This window comes from Martes martes (genome assembly GCF_963455335.1).
Source record: "Martes martes genome assembly, chromosome: 3".
NCBI lineage: Eukaryota > Metazoa > Chordata > Mammalia > Carnivora > Mustelidae > Martes > Martes martes.
In genome coordinates this window covers 170,715,249-170,732,483 of record NC_137890.1, presented here as the reverse complement: position 1 = coordinate 170,732,483, position 17,235 = coordinate 170,715,249, and the positions used below count along the sequence as shown (strand labels likewise).

Sequence of the window (17,235 nt, the reverse complement as noted above, 5' to 3'; positions counted from 1 at the left end):
AAGTCTAAAACCAACAGAGTTCTAGGAGGCTTTGTACCTCGGTAGTGGCTCAAATAACTGGTACCTAAAGATGAAAGCTTCCTAATTATTATTAATTATTATTAAATTTAAAAAATCTGTTTTCTTTTCATTTTTAAAGATTTTATTTAGTTATTTGACAGAGAGAGATCACAAGTAGGCAGGGAGGCAGGCAGAGAGAGAAGGGGAAGCAGGCTCCCCACTGAGCAGAGAGCCCGATGCGGGCTCGATCCCAGGACCCTGAGACCATGACCCAAGCCGAAGGCAGAGGCTTAACCCACTGAGCCACCCAGGCGCTCCATAAATCTGTTTTTTTTCTAAATGAGTTAATCACACCTATAGCTAGGCGTTATGTCCTATGACCTTAAAAAAAAAAAAAAAGCAAAATACCAGCAATAACCATTTGGGAGTATTTGAACTGCGTGGGCAGAAAATTGACCGAATTACTCAACTCTTGACCCAGAATACTTTGTTCTAGACTCCAGTTGATCAAACAAATGAAAATTTTGACACAAAGCGGCCCTGGCTGAAATGCTGAGTGAACACACATACCCTGCATTATATTCCATGTCATCTCTGTATGCAACCTCTCTGTCAGGAGTCATAACATAATCCCAACACTCTGCTCCCAGGGTAGCTCACTGCATGGTTTTTATTTACATGTGCCGACGGGAGATCCAATTAGCTGGAGGTTTTAACCTTATGGAATGTTCTACAGTATTCAGAAACAAACTGACACACAGGCATATTTTCCCAGCCTCGCATAGCTTTTACTTGACTGGGGAGGAAGGAAAATCATTTGAGTCAAAAATCTGATTGTTAGATAGTGATTGGCGAAAAAGAGGGGAAAGAGGAGAGGCTGATTCAGGGAACAGAGTGTTAAAAACAAGGATCCTGCCCAGTTTTTACAACTAAGTTGTAAAAGTTGGAAGTTGGAAGCTGTCGGTTTGCATGAATCGAGCTACTTACCTGGATAGGTCTGCAAAGGCTGGCAATGCCACTCTCCAATGCCACGGCCATAGCAATAGCACTGGTACCTGACACCATGCACGTACTTCTCCCACGAGTCTCCAATTTGATAAAATGTTCGGGTTTCTGAATCCTGGCATTGGTCTAAAATATATACAAAGTAAAAGAAGCGTCATCGAAGATGGAGAGTCACAAATCGAATCTCAGTGTGCTCCACCAAGTGGGCAAGGGAGCATACATTCTTAGTTTCAATGGGAACTTGCAGGTGTCCTCACAAATATATGGGGTTACGAAATAGTTCGTTCCTGTCTTTTACCTTACAGGATGGCTAGCAGTAAATAAATACCCACTGGAAGAAATGTTTAGTCTTCTAAAAAGATAGTAGTTCTAAATAAAAATTTTGTAATTTAGATTTCAGGATATCCTGACGTTCTGAATACCAACTTGAGAAAACAAACTTAGATGTATTTTGCCAACATGAATGCAACTGACTTACCATTTGAAGAGTAAGGACAAAATATCACTTTATATACCTCTTTAAATTTTGGAGGGCTTAGTTTTACATGTAAATGGATGAACTAGATTTTCACTATGAATACTTGCCGAGCAGTTTCTGAAAAGACCTCTCAGGCCTCTGTCTCAGCTTTGATAATCTCAGGTCAAACAAACCCATCTGATTAGTTTGTTTTCTTAGTGAGCAACAGGTCTCTCTTAGTAAAGGAATATTAATGGGTTACCTTAAAGCTGGCCCACAGCTCTGTTAGGGCTCAACCTTCGCTATTTGCTTAGACCTATTATAAAGGGCAGCCAAGAAAAATAAAGTCTTTGGAAGGAGGTATTTCCTGGCACGAGAATCTGCACAGTCAGCAAAGGAAGGTTCTCCTTCATAACATGGATTCTCTTTACGATCCAGAACCAAAGAACTGATTCTATTCCATTAAAATAAACCTGCATGTTACTAGACTCATAACAACAGATGACTACCAGTATCAAGTTGATATACTGGGTCATGATTAGAGAAAAGATTTTACAAAGCTCTCTGCAACCCACTGATCAAAGTCTGAAGTCAGGAACTAGCTCTCCTTATCTGAAACTTGTTAACTAGTCCCAGCATCCAAAACCATCTAGAGACACGAGGGCTAATTACCAACGGGATCACACTTCCATCTTCCCCGGCCCTGACCAAAGCAGGTACAATTCAGCATGTGTCCCTCTTCATGACGTTTGTGGAATGTGTCATTCACGTTGTAAGTGATGTCGTCAACAATGCACTGATCTGTTTAGGAAACAGTGGGGAGGTGAAGAGCTTTTTTAAGTTTCATGATGAAATTTAAAAATGTCATGCTTTTTTTTTAAAGATTTATTTATTTATTTTAGACAGAGAGAGAGAGAGCATGCGTGCGCATGCACAAGTTGGGGGAGGGGCAGGGGAGAGAGAGAGAATCTCAAGCAGATGCCACGCTGAGGGTGGAGCCTGATGCGGGGCTCAAATTTACAACCCTGTGATCATGATCTGAGTTCAAATTAAGAGCGGGATGCTTAACCAACTAAGCCACCCAGGTGCCCCCAAAATACCATGCTATTCAAAGCATACAGTTGTTTCCACTAATTTATAACACCTCCCACTAAACTTACTATTCTACTAGCATAGAACGAACACTTTGTTAAAGCTTAGTCAGAAATACAATTTTTGGAAAAAATAATTCTTTCATAACCTTTCTTATAAACTTCAGTATCAGAGGTCAAAGTGCATACAGCTAGAGAATGTGGTAAAATATGCCTTCCTGTGGAAAGGCGATTTTTGAACAAATGCGTATTTCACTTTTGGAGAAGTTCTTGCTTAGTTGATAATGTCCATCAGATCTCTGCTTGCTCTGAGAAATCGGGAGGAAGATGAAACGTGCTTATGGAACACCCAATATGGTGTGATGGTCTGATCTCTGGAATGGCAGGGGTGGGGAGATACTTGGATTTGGGAAATAAAATAACATCTATGGCATTTGTGAAAGTAAAAAGAAAATTAGGGCAATTCTGTTCCTAACTCTCTGAGAGATCCTGAAAAAATTACTTTCCCCTTGAGGTCTCTCAGCTTCTTCATCTGGAAAGTGAAGAGTTAGTCTATATGTCTTTCTAGGGTTCCTTTCAGTTCGGCAACCTCATATGGAATTATTATTACTGGAGTGTGTTACTCACAAAAGAAGAACAAGTTCAGGCCAATGTCAACATACCAGTTACATGAACTATTTATTAGCTCAGAGTTTTCAAGTCAAAGACACAGAAGTACTAAAAGGGCTTTAATAAATCATCATCCCTATCTTATATACTAGGATCCAAAGAAAAAAAAAATGCTCTGAGCGAAAGAAATAAGTTTCTGTCACCTTCAGTTTGGACCCACAAGGGTCTGATGTCAGAACAACAGAGTCTCAGGGCACCTGGGTGGCCCAGTCCGTTAAGCATCTGCCTTCAGCTCAAGTCATGATCTCAGGGTCCTGGGATCGAGCCCTGCATCTTCTTCCTCTCCTTCTGCCTCTCCCTCCACTTGTGCACATACTCTCTCTCTCTCTCTCAAATAAAGAAAGTCTTTTCAAAAAAAAATAGAAAGTCTCTTTTCTTTAGAGAAACTATCCAATCTTTCCTAGACATAACTCCAATGGCCTAACGAAAAGCTAAAACGATCAGATGATTGTGTTCCAGCCTTTGGAGTCATCTTCTCAGCTCAGTGTAAGTACTTACCTCCTGGGAATGCTTCTGAATTTTAGAATTGCTTTGCCAGCTTTTCTCCACTGGCTGCCTGACATGAGAAGCTCACCGTGCACAGGAGACTCATGGCATGGCAATGCCTACTTCCTCTCCTACTTTTGGTAAAGTACAAGTTTTTCCCTACAAAGTTGGTCCTCTCAAATGTTCTCATCAATGAGCAAGCATACCTCGGAGCTGGGAGTAGGCAACACAAGTCCATTCTCCACGACCATTCCCGACACATGTGCACCTCATCATGTGACCCATATCGTGCTGTTTGTCCCACTGATCTCCAATGCGATACATGACCCCTTCATTGGTTGTGCAGATTTCTTCGTGGGCTGTGTGGAAATGGATGGAGAAATGATCACAAGGTCTAAAAACATACACACTATTATCCGTCTAGCTTGGTTATCCTAAGAACTTTCACTTGGAAAGCAGTCTGGTGTGCCTGAAAGAAGTCTCAGTGCCGCTGTGGGCGTGTATGTGTAGAGTTTTGAGTCCTAAAGAGAGCAAACCTAGTCCAAAGGTGAAGTATGTTTTGGGAAATAATTGCAGGAAAGGTGGGAGCATGTTAAACCATGATAATACCTACACATGCACACAACAGGTCTGCACTGTTCTAGAAGACCGATGTTGACTACTGCCCCATAACTTTTTCTAGTTCTGCTTTATTTGATCCCAAAGGGAAACTATGTATTTGGGTAGAGAATTGCAAGTGAAAGCACGGTTTTCTTCTTAATCCAACAGTCTATTTGTTGAAAGTAATAAAAGTGAGTATAAGTAGCGTTCTTGGGTTTCATTGCCTTATACAGACACTTGATGACAGTGCTACAAATAGTGGGGTTCTACAAATAGAAGATCAAATGTAACCTGTGGGGTTCTTGAGATTTGAAAACAAAAGGTTTTGGTATTGGCTTCCTTTTCACCATTCATACCAACTATATCCCTCTTGAAACCAGAAAAGATCCCATACTTGTCAGAAAACATAGAGTTTGGGCCATTTTGGTATTTCATAAGTGAGAGAATGTATTCTAGTTGAACCACAGTTAGGTGTAAATATAGTAGGTCTGTGACTACAGCAGTTACACATGAAATGTGTTAAGATACTCAGCTGTGTGTTCCTTACAAATGACAAACCTGTGAAAAATGCGCATTTCCAGACATCTTAAAAAGTATTTTTAATGTATTTATATATTTTTGGATATTAAATTATATCAAAAGGATTTTATGATTACATAAATATATACTAAATATGTATACATATAATATATACTATATATACTATACATATGTAATGTACATACCATTTATGTAATAGTATATACACTTACACAGATATGTAAGTATACCTCATGAAGTTTTGTGCTGTCTGAAAGTTAAGACTGAATGGGTAAACTGGGAGTAAACTGGACACTCTTCTTCTGTCTTACTACATAAATCGGTGCCTACAGGGCTTCATCTTACCAGCCATGGGGCAGAATCCAAACTTCTGGTCAGCGTCGTAGTTGGGCGTGGTTCCACACCACTTCATGTTGTCCCTCCTGCCCTCGGAAGTACAGTCCGTGTAGTTGTGGTTGTTGTACAAGAAGGGGAAGTGGCACAAGGCACCATTGGAGTTCCCACCTCGAGTCTGAACCAAAACTGCCCAGAAGAGGACACAAATAGGAAGACGAATATTACAGCGGAGCACAGCAGGGCGCAAGGACAGGGAGGCTCTGAGCCAGCCGGGGTTCTGGAGCTAATTCATAGGGAATCCACCCCCCAAATCAAGAATGCCTGATCACAGAGCTGCAGGCTGCCCTCCTTCTACCTTCGAAATAGACTTAAATCCAGTTCCACTCTCGTTTTCCCAGCCCAAAGAGAAAAGATCAAACGGTTGCTGGGAATAAAACATAGTTTTAAACCAGAAGAGCAGCAGAGGCTCTGAGGCGTCCATCCTGTGTAATCTTCAGCCCTGTGGGATCGCCTATGGATTTTAATATACCGTATCTTTAATCACATCAGAATCCCAACTGTGTCAAAAAGAATTGAACTGGAGGGGTTTCCCCTGGGTGTCACTTCCCAGGAGGACTGGAGAACCCGGAAGGGTCTTCAGTGGCTAAGTTAGCTTCATGTCTCTTGGGTCCAGACGGAACAAAAGCACTACATCTTCGGCAGCCTCAAGATGAACGGCTAGAAGCCTGGCCAATGGAAACAGGAGAAATGGCTTTTTCTCACTGCTCTGTTTCCCCCTGGGGAGACTCACCGGTGTGGTCTGTGCAGAAGGAGTATTTCTGGTCTTGCTCGTAATTGGAGGTGGTGCTGCACCACAGGTGGCCGTCCTGTCGCCCTTCCGTGGTGCAGGAGTAGAACGTTCTACCGTTGTAGGTGAACGGTAGGACACACGGCTCCCCATTGGAATTGCCACCGTAAGTCTGGGTGACGGCTACAAGCATAACCAAAAGGCTCTCGGTAAATAAGGCTGCATTTATCTCCCACCAGGAGCTGCTTCTTTCTAGCTTAATTGAGACGGAGCGTGTGCCCTCAGGCTGCTAGTAGAGCTCACCACCTAGTTAATGTCAGTCAAAACTTGTTACGCAGGAACCCTAACCTTTGCGCCTAGAGGGATGCCTGAGTCCTTTTGCCCATGTCCTTTGTTGCCACCTCTGCTGTCGTGCCTCAGTTTCCCCATTTGTAAAGGTATGTTAATACAGGTTCATTAAGAATGCTGCTTAAGGTATACTGGAGGGATACAGACGACACTGTTGGTGCCTTAATAATTAACACACGAGGTTCTTCTAGGGGAAAAGTCAAGTGTCCCGATTGCTCCTGTTATCATTACTACCACGTTGTAGCCCAGAGAAAATGCATTAGGTTGTTGAGGGAAGTTTACACTGAGAAGCTCCAGAAATTGGTGATTTAGAGTCTAAAACACGGCTGATTTGCTATTCAGAAGGCAACCCTCTTGTAACAACATTTTAGACAAAAAAAGATAATACATAGCAGCTGAATTCCCACTACAGGAAAGAAACTACATAGATTAAAAAGATTAGAAGAAAATATATGAAATGCCAACCCTGGTTGTTATCACAGGGTGGAAAGATTATAAGCTTTTCCGGTTTGTTTTAGTGTTTCTCTCTTTCTCTCTTTCTTTCTTTTTTGGTAGATGAATGTATTGCCTTGCAAAAATTAAGTATTAAGAAGTTATCAGTACTATTTTTTGAAAAGTCAATGCAGACCTGTCTCTTGGCAGCTGACTCCATTGCCCAGGCAAGTGCAAAGCATTTGCTTATTTCCTTGTGTCTTCAGCCACTGCATCCCCACAGAGTAAACCACACCACTGTCTGTGACACAGTGGCCGTACTGAGCAGGTTGGGGGTGAGGCTGGGGCTGGTAAATGGCCGTTCGGACATCTGTGAATGGGCCAGATCCTAGGAGCGTGAGAAAGGACAGTCATAAACCTGGATAAGAGAAAACAAATAACCTCTTCTGGACTTGGGATCCTCAGGGTCCCACATAGATCACTCTGAAATCCATGGTGTTACTGCCCTGGAACTGGAAAGAAATGCCCCTCCCTTTCTGCATTAGCTTCTACACTCAGCCTAGGAAATAATCTGTAGGAGTCCGCCAAATGGTCGCCATCTTCCAGCTCATCTGGAGCTATTGGGATTACATTTCTAAATCCCAGACATTATCCTGTCACTCAACAGAGCAGATGCCCTCAACAGTTCCTCACTCACTCCAGGAAGCTCATGGTCCTTTCCTTCATAATCCTCCACCACTAAGTTCCTTCCACTTCCTTCTTTGCTCTGTGCCTCATCTCCCCATTCCCTCACGTACCCTGTGCTGTCTTCATGCCTCTCCCTTCTCCTCACCCTCCATCTCTTAGCAGCTCCCAGAAGTTCAATATCACTGAACATTTCTCTTCTCAATATTGTTTTTGAGAAGTGCCCACCACCCTGTATGAGACCCATGGTCAATCTGTTTAACTCTGAGCTCATCAGAGAATACCCTGGAATTCTCTAGAAGTTGCCCCTCCTTCCACATTTTGTTTCTCCCCAGGATTATTTGGGAATTTGTTTGTGTGTTTCTAAAACCAATCAGTCCTCTTAACATAGCTTTCCTTTCAGAGGAAGACAACAAAATATGTTGATTTTTAATTTAAACTTTTGGAAATCTGTTCTTCCAAAGGCCAGGCCTGCAGAAGAAGAGTCAGAACTGACGCCAGGATAATGGGTAGACTGAATTCACCATCTATCTAAGTGTTGCTCAACACGAGAACCCAAAGACACTTCACAGATAACAGGTCCCAAGGCCACACACATGGGGGAGATGGCATTTGTATTAATATACGCCACTGAAGAGGTACAATGCAAGAGAATGTAAAGATCCTACAGGAGGACGTTCCATTTTTTTTTTTATCCCAGTGTTTATCAAACTTTTTGAATAATTGAAACTTTCCCGTACACTATTCATAATATTAATAGAAATAGACAACATTTATTCAATCTTTACCCTGTCAAACCCCAACTATCCTCTAAACCTATTTCAGGAGATTGATAGTTGTATTTGTTTCTTTCTTTGGCAGTAATTTCACTGATAATAATCAAATAACTCCTAGAGACTATCAAATCTAATCTTGTTCGCCTTCAAAAGTGCTCAGAACAAGATGAAAACTCATCAAAAGGAGAAAAATCTAAATAAATAATTAATATTTTTAGCTAAATGACTGACTGATAAAGCGCTAAGCAACAATGCTAGTACATAATGTAGTGAAAACGTGATGAGAACGTATTAGGAATGGTAACAAGTACACACCTTCGATTGTCGTATTTCTGTCTCCAGACTCTTACAAAACAGGCTACAATGCAAAGATCTTATTCTTGCACTAGAAGTAATAAAAACTTCTTTTTTTTTTGTCCTAAATGCTTTGACAGTGTGTCATTCATTCTCATCTCTAGGCCTCCTCTGAATTTCTCAAATTGTGAATGCCAATACATGAAGAAAATGATTGTGCGTTATTTTATGGAATGCAACAAAATCTGCTGGAGCATGGAAACCACACATAAAGGATTGTTACCGCTGCAAAGAGAGCTGAATGTCAGGACAAGGAAATATATTCCATTTTGAAAAAGAACAAATGTACTTTTTTCCCTTGTCCTAGCAGAGGAATCATGTAGTCATGTAACTCATCATAATTCCTTCATTTCCATTAAAATCCCCTTTAGGTATTAAAAATGCATCTGCATGGGAATGTGTATGGGTGAATATTTATCTCCATAGAAATTGTGTAGGTTTCATAATATCAGCATTTCCTTAAAGGTCTGTTTACTCTCTTGGGGCTAAAACTGCTTCCACCCTCCCAAGACGTTTCTTCTAATTTTTATTTAAATTTAAAAACTGATACTAAACAAAGTCTTAACAACCAACATCTGTAAATGAACTCAGATGATTGGCAGAAACCCAGCAACTCATCCTCAAATGGCAGGTCAAAGGAAAGATGGATTCGGAGAAATACGTTTTGAAATGACTTCCTGTTTCCGGCCCCGCTAGCTCCGCGCCTCACCGGTGGATGTCGTCTGCACAGACGCGTGGCGTTCGCACTTCCACTCCCCTCGGCCGTTGCCCGTGCAGATGCACTGGAGAAGGTTCCCCCGATTATCCTTCTTGCTCCACGTATCTCCAATTCGGTAGGATGTCCTGGTGTCCTGATCATTGCATCGGTCTGTTTCAGAAAGGAAGCATTTAAATATGCAAGTCAGGTCAAGCGGGGTGGGGGGATGGGGGGGTGGGGTGGAGGGTTGGGGGGGTAGGAGGGGAGGCACCAGGGTCGACCCTAAAAGAAGAAGGTCATGGTTTAAAGTTTGGTGAGCTATATTTTGGTGATATGATTATATGGGGCTCTGGTGTCACAGGATCCCATTCGTTTCTGCAGAAAGGGAGATGTGTGATTTTGCATGATTTAGTCTTGTTCCACTTCTCTGTTTGCCAAAATACTTTTTCGTCATCTTTCATTTGTTAATTTAAAAAAAAAATGTTTTCACATTGTCCTTTGATCAAATTCATTCTTTGGCTTTCTATTTTTCCCTCTCTTTCCTTCCCAGGCTCTCCCGATATCTCTTGGTAATTACTGCATATGACTGTCCTTTCAACAGGGGTCCCTCCTTAGAAAATAAGAAACAATAGAGGCAATTAGGTTTCAAAAGGTCTCCCCCAATTCCCTAAAGAAGCTACAAAAAGATAACAGCACCTCTTTCTTCATTTGCTATGTAAGAAAATTCAGGAGACTACCACTTCTTTGACTAAAATGTTCTCTTCTCTCCTTTCTCAACACACACCTACTTAAAATCACCAATAAAATGGTTTCTTTTAGATTGCTCAGTGGAATGGAAAAAACTAAACTGCCATCAGTCTATGTGTTCAATTATCTGGCAAATAGATTGTTTCAGTCATGATCCAGTTTTGCCCATATGCTACCATGAGCGAAGGCAGGATCTGATTTGTGCATAAATCAGAAAGTCACTGCCCTGGATGAAAGAAAATAATTAGACGGTTGAAGTAAGTCTACACAAATACACACCCACATTGATCTATCACCAGAAGGGAGATCTGGATGAAGATATTATGGCTGCTTACAGCTTTTCCCCAAATCCCCAACTAAAAGGATGGTCTTCACTGAACCCCCATAGCACATTTTCAGTATTCATCCCTTAATACCGGACCTTGTGGGAGATGAATATATCTAAGCCTTTCTCATCTCCCTGACCGACTTACTAAGTGCTCTTTGGAGGCTGGGCTAATGTCCAGTTCAGTTTTGTGGTCCTATACAGTCTTGTACACAGTGGGGACTTACAAAATTTCAAGGAATGAATGACTTTGCTTTGAGGAACGTTTCTCAAACTTGTTATTAGAAGAGCTTTGAATAATAGATGAGGGTTTGAGTCATTGCCACCAAGGTCTTGAAAGTCTGACGATCATAATAACATTTTAAATGCAAAAGATCTAATGAACCAGCAAGTTTCTGGGAAAGACTCTGTCAGAATTATTATCACTTTCTGTGAAAGACTTATTTTTTTTTTATTAGCAAAGAACTCAAATTTGGATGATGAACCTTTTAAGATGGTTATATACTTTAAACTCGATAAAGAAAATAGGTTCAATGTATTTAGATTTGATTTAGGATTTATTTATAACACCAATTGTTAATGGCTGTTTTGCTTCAATAAATTCTATATTTGCTGTTGGTTTGAAAGTTCAAAAAAGGAGCCTTGGGTCCCCAAAGCAACATGGGCCTAGAGGCAGATTTGGAAGGAACAGAAGAGGTACCAGAAGCCAGCTTCTTTATGGCACTAATATGCCTATATCGGAGCTTTGGGTAAGAGACACTGTCTTTAGCCCCAGGTAGTCACATAATTTTAACCTATAAGTACTTTTTATTTTTATCAATTTTGTCGATGCATATGCCTTATTTAAATTTCAAACATAGAAGGAGACCTAAGACTTCAGAGCTTTGCCCCATTCTATGTCAATAGTATCGACATACCCAAAGAGGTCTTTGCATGTTATTTTAATTATTTCTTTGCTCTTAATACTTGGAAAAGAGCTCAGTGATACTTTAGATCAAACATTTGCAACTAATCTTCAGGTCCACAGCACATTTGGCCTTTGAATGACTATTTGGGTTCTTTCTTAGCAGCTGATAGCCTAAGACCTTATTAAAGGTCTTTTCTTTGAAGAAGCAGAATAAATTGATTGTGGATTTTTCTTGACGTCCAAATGTTACCAAAACCTGCTGGTGTATCAGGTGTGTGCCAAGTGACACCACATTACAAGTCTCTCTAGGAATCCAGAAAACAATACCTGGCCTCATCTTGAGCATAAAGAGCTAAAACATACTTCTAGAAGTACAGGTGATACGTCCACTGCCTTCTCCCAGACAAGTACAATCCACCATCATCCAGCCTTGATATGGCTTTTCCCAGGTCTCTCCAACGACATAGGAAGTCCCAGCAGCGTGATCAAAACATTTCTCAGCTGCAGGGAAATTTGGATGAAAAACAGGAAAAAAAAATAGTTATTTTGAATTGTGCAGTCTCCTTGTAATTTAAAGTGTATCGTGTAAGCAAAAATCCAGCCGCATTTTTTTTTAAGTGGTACTCTGTTCAAAAAGAAAGGCACGCCCTGTAACTAAGCACACAGTAAGTAACCAAAGTGAAAGAAAGATCAAGCCAAGCTGGCAGGCAGAATTCCTGTTCTCCTAATAAGTACACGGACTGGGTACATTCAGCTAGGACCACTGTTCACACCATTACTGGGGTGCAAACGATGTACGTATGTGTTCGTCTGTGGGAGACTGTGCACAATTCTAATCTTAATTATAAATGCGTTAAAAAAAAGACAAAGCTGTCGAAACTTTGATTTCTGGAAAAACAGCTACAACATAAAGCAAAACTAAAGCCTTTGAATTCACAAACAAGAAGTAAACACAGTAAAAGTTATAGACAGAAACTCAGATTTGTATTTATAGAATTCAACTAAAGCAGCTCAAAAATTTTCATTGTGAAGAAAAAATCCCTAAGGTGTGACAGAGAACACACAGCATTGTTTAAGAAAGAAATATGTCAAAAGCACCACTGTGGGCTCCTGGGTGGCTCAGTCGATTAAGCATCTGCCTTGAGCTCAGATCATGATCCCAGGGTCCTGGGATCAAGTCCTGCAACAGGCTTCCTGCTCAGTGGGGCATCTGCCTCTCCCTCTGCCCTTCCTCCCAACCCCCGTTCTCACACACTCTCTCTCTCTCAGATAAATATATATATATATATATTTTTTTTTTTTAAGCACCATTGTTTTTTCTTTCAAATAATTTACATCTTGAGCAAGGGGAAATCTGAGACCAGATATCAGACAAAAAAAATGACTTTTTCCTAAATCTTTCAGTTCTATCTTGTGCTTTTGAAACAAAATTAAGACTTCCATCAGTGCTTAGTACTTTCTGATCTGATTCCTTCGGGACTTCAGGAATATGAAGAATCCTAATCCTTCAGGATTATAAACTATTTCAGTATTTGAAAATTTCCATTTCATTCTTTTTTGAATTGGAATCTGGATCTTGTGGCCACGTGGCTTTCGGTTGACCCAGCACTGTGACTGTGCCTCCCCACCTCTCACTCGTCTCTCAGAGACACACACCTACAGGCTTGCAGGTCCATTCTCCTTTCCCATTGCCAAGACACACACACTCCAGCATGTAACCACCAGTCTCATGTGGTCTCCTCCAGGTGTCCCCAATCTTGTAGGACTGTCCGCCTTCGTGGCAACGATCTGTTCAAGACAAAAAGCAAATGTTAGAGACAGAGACAGAGAATATTAAAAAAAAAAAAAGGAGAAAGAAAAGTAAAGAAAAGGTCTCATGTTCCAGCCATGTACTAAGCAGGTACTTGGGTTAGACAAAGTGAGCACACAGAGGACAGCCTTCCCATCAGAGGCAGGGGAAAAGTTAATAGGGCTGGTCATTTTGGGTCATTCAATTAAATGTCTTGTTTAAGCACGATGGGAAATCACACAGAAAACTGAATGGCAAAGCAAGAGGTCATAAATCCTGGTTCCTCGGAGAGATCACAGGAAATTGGGTCCTAAAGCAGCAGAAAAGAAAGGCTGGCAGGCATCCCCTCTCCACAGTCACAGCAGGTTGAGCCTGACTGAATGCAAAGGCCGCCTCACATCAGGCATAGCTTTCCAGCCTTCTGGGATGGGAGAGCCCATATTTTACCAAAGGTTAAAAATGTCATATTGGTAGAAATCAAACAGACATCTCCCTCTCAGGTAAGGAGATCTGGGTACTCTTCTAAGCTGTTTAACACAGTGGCACATCCAAAGGCTGAATGCCCACGAGACTATAAACACCATGGACCACGGACTCTTCAGGCTGCCAACACACTTGAATAAACCCTAATGTTAAATATGGGAAAAGCTGATTGGGTCTGTTCACAAGGGACTACTTTGTTCTTTTGGACAGAAGCCTTTCAAGTAACTTACACTTAAAGGGTAGATTAAACAAACGAAATGCTTTGTTCATGGAATCCATTGGTAATCCAGTGAATCACAGTGGAAAGTTGCCTTGACTAAACTAGAACTGATGAGAGTCAGCACAGTGCCCAAAGGTCCTTGGAAACACTAGTAGGCTAATCATTCCATATTTCCCCTGAGGACAGAGAGATTAGCTTCCTGGGTAAAAACTATAGGTTTCAAAGAAACCAGACTATATCCATGAGATGGCAACAGGTCTCTCACTCACAAGCAAGAGCCGACCACACAATGGCTAATTCACTCTTCCAGACCATCTTCCTAATTACTGCACATATCACTTAATCAGTCTGACTTGATTATAAATAATGTAATATAAATATAAATTTATATTACATATAAAACGAGGTAATATAAAACGGACAACTCCTCGGAACATTTCTTACTGAAATGGAACTCAAGCGATCCCTTGGTACTCCTAACTCCACACAGACTGCTTCCCCCTGTGCACAGAACCATCTTCCAGAAGCACAGGGACTAGCTGGGTGACCACAGAAGAGCAACTGGTCCCCTGGGCGTGAACCAGTCACGCATAACAGAAAGTGACAGCAAAGGCGATGGAGAAATTCACATATACGCTATCTTAGCATCAGCTCACAGAATGTCTTTCTTACTTGCAATGGTGCAGCTTATTCGCCCTCGCCCGGCTCCAATACAGGTACAGTCCCAGATCATGGAGTCTTTAGGTCGCTCGTAAGTGTCCCCCACTCGGTAGGTGTTCCCCGTGTACTTGTCAAAGCAAGTCTCTTCAGCTGAGGAGACAAGGAAAGTCCATGTGAGCCTCAAGTATGTAAAAGCTTTTCTATCCCATTAGTCCCTTCCAAAGGAACACTCACAGTCTTCCATTCTGGGCAGCATGGTACCACCAAGTATGTAACTAACTTAAACGGGAGATCTGGATTCTACCCCAGGCTTTAACAAAGCTCAGCTTTTGAGTTTTGACCAGTTCTCACTTTTTTGGTAAATGAATTTCTATTGTAAAGGATTCTCAGGCCCTTAGGAAAAAGCCATATTAAGTCCAACTTTAGGACTGGCTAGCCTGTGAAGGAAGGTTTCAGATTCTGATCTCTGACTCAGATGGTCAGACCAAGGTCCACATGAAAAGCAAACAATTTGAAGAGCCCCACTGCCCACCAGGCACTGTCATTTCTTAATGCTACTATTTCCATTCTAGCCTCATCAGGGCTTCTCTGGAGGAGTTGCTGTAATTACAAGAGAAACAGAACAATGGTCCTAAAAGAACGGGCACTTTGAAGTAAGTGGTTAGTGGTTTTCTTTGCAGCTGACAAATCACTTCACAGTTTAGTACCCAAAGAGTTTTCCTGGCCCATAATCTTACAGTTTAAGATCTGAAATTCCTTTCTAATAAATTAAAATTTTATAAGCAATTTTTTTGGAGGGAGAACACGAAATTTTCCATTTTCTCATCAACGGCTTTGGGACAATAAAACAAAAAGAAGACTCTGGGAACTACTTTGGGACACACTGGCTCTTCGGTTTTAAAGGTAGAAGTAACATGTGGAAGGCGAATAGAAGAACTTATTAACAGTTTTTAAAAAGGAAATGACAGATAATTCTATTGGGAAAATTTATAACTAGTGCTAAGTTTAATTATCAGGCACCAGTTCTCCATACATTCAAAGATACTAACTGCCAGGCTCCCACCACTTACGTTCAGGTTTGCTCTCGCAGTTAAAGCCTCGGCTCCCTCCGTAACAGGTACAAACCAAGGCATTTCCCAGGTAGGTCCGCTCCCACTGTTGGTTTATCTGATAGTGTTTCCCATTGTCGTAACAACCAGCTATAAGTGATTGAAGAGAAAAGTAATTACATCTGCATCTCCTTTTTCCAAAGTATGGAATTTTCGTGCACAACTAAATCGATGAGACTAAGCAACAAACCTAGAAAAATAACTTAATCATGAGAACATCAGAATTAAAAACAGTATCCCGCAAAAACATACAGAAATTAGCTACCTGAAGAGTTAATCACAAGTGTATGCATAGATATTTAGGTATTCCTTTTTTTTTTTCCTTTTAACTTAGATAAATATTATTTACAATGATGTCATTTCTATCTGGCCAGGGGTCTACATCAAAGGAACAGAAACATTTTGAAAAGCAGATACCTGGATTACTTTTTAAAATATGCAAGGACCTTCAATGCTTTGGGAGGGGGAAGAAGAAATCAAAACGGACTTTAAGCAGTTTCCTTTAGCCAAGGCTAAGGGAGGGTGTGTCTTTGCAAAACTGGAAGAGGAATTCCGATCTCTGTTCTTGGAGAAGTATCCTGAAAGGCCTGAAGCACTGTGAACCAATTACATCTCTTCAAGTTAGTTAGGAACCACAGAGCTATCTAGCCACCCTCCTCCCACCCCCATTTAAAAAAAAAAAAAAAAAACTAAATGATTAACCAATCATTTAGTAACAAAGAAAATCCGAGACTTAAGAGCCGCACTAATCCCAAATGGAAAGTTTGAAGGCATACATAATTTCCCTCTTTCAAGTAAGCTTGGATGAATGCATAGGAGGACGACTTGAATAAGCAGAGTTGACAAGAGCGCTGCGGGACATCGCAAAACCCCTGTCCTCCCAGGCCTGCGTTTATTCTAAGGCCCTCGAAACTAGCCTGCTCCAGCCACGAGCCTTTTGTGTCCTGAGCCGGTTGCTTTCATTAAGGCGTGCACACACGCCGCACACGCGCGCGCTCAAAACTTCAGCCCAACTTTGGTTGGCCTCAGGTCCCATCCCCGCGACAGCCTGTTTCAGCCCGCGGTCAGTACTCACGCTTGCTCTGGCTGACAGCCACCGGGCTCTGGGGCTGAACGATTTGCTGAGCCTGCCTTTTGCTCTTCGAGGCTCCGGTGGAGGGCACCGCTGTCCCCAGGGACAGGACGGCCAGCAGCAGCAGCCGGGGCCCCGGACCCCTGAGCATCTTGAGACGGTGCGGGGAGAGACACCCTCACCAGAAGGCAAGTTGCCACCAAGTTTGGCTCCCTTTGCAACCTGCGGGGAGACTCGAGTTGATGCCCCCAAGAAAGCAGGGGCCAGGGGACGGGGAAGGGGACGGCTGGAGGGACAGAGAGGAAGAGGACGAGGGAAGTTGTGGCTGCCGGTCCCCTCTCCCGCGCTCGCGCCTGGGGCTCCCTCTCTTCCCCCTGCAGAGCGCAGCCGGCGCGGGCGGCACAGCCCCGAGCGCCGGGGTTTATATGGGACGGTCCCCTCCCGCCCCCCGCGAGGCCCTGGGCGCCGCGGAGGAGGGACGGCCCGGCTCCCCCCACCCTCGGGCCGCCGCCGCCGCCGCCGACCGCGCGCGGATTGGCCCGGGCTCCGGGTGACGTCAGGGGGACTGTGGGTTCGCCGCGAACAAAAGAGATGCTGATCGCCCGCCAGGATTGGGGCTGGAGAACTTTTTTTCGGTTTCCTTTGCGGTCGTCAAACTTTC

General features: G+C 42.4%; 1 protein-coding gene across 6 annotated transcripts in view; it reads right to left on the bottom strand.

The window, feature by feature from the left end:
- The window catches only part of FN1 (fibronectin 1), a 65,686-nt gene extending 48,714 nt beyond the window's left edge, over window positions 1-16,972 (bottom strand). For all 6 annotated transcript variants that reach the window (XM_080798856.1, XM_080798857.1, XM_080798858.1 and 3 more), the window contains exons 1-12: window positions 16,578-16,972; window positions 15,464-15,592; window positions 14,406-14,543; window positions 12,898-13,029; window positions 11,605-11,742; window positions 9,275-9,433; window positions 6,948-7,139; window positions 5,975-6,154; window positions 5,194-5,370; window positions 3,915-4,067; window positions 2,135-2,263; window positions 988-1,131 (exon numbers count right to left, since the gene is read on the bottom strand). In XM_080798856.1, the coding sequence (XP_080654982.1) occupies window positions 988-1,131; window positions 2,135-2,263; window positions 3,915-4,067; window positions 5,194-5,370; window positions 5,975-6,154; window positions 6,948-7,139; window positions 9,275-9,433; window positions 11,605-11,742; window positions 12,898-13,029; window positions 14,406-14,543; window positions 15,464-15,592; window positions 16,578-16,725 (1,819 nt within the window). In that variant the 5' untranslated portion in view covers window positions 16,726-16,972. The remainder of the gene's footprint in view (window positions 1-987; window positions 1,132-2,134; window positions 2,264-3,914; window positions 4,068-5,193; window positions 5,371-5,974; window positions 6,155-6,947; window positions 7,140-9,274; window positions 9,434-11,604; window positions 11,743-12,897; window positions 13,030-14,405; window positions 14,544-15,463; window positions 15,593-16,577) is intronic.
- Window positions 16,973-17,235: the final 263 nt, after the last annotated feature.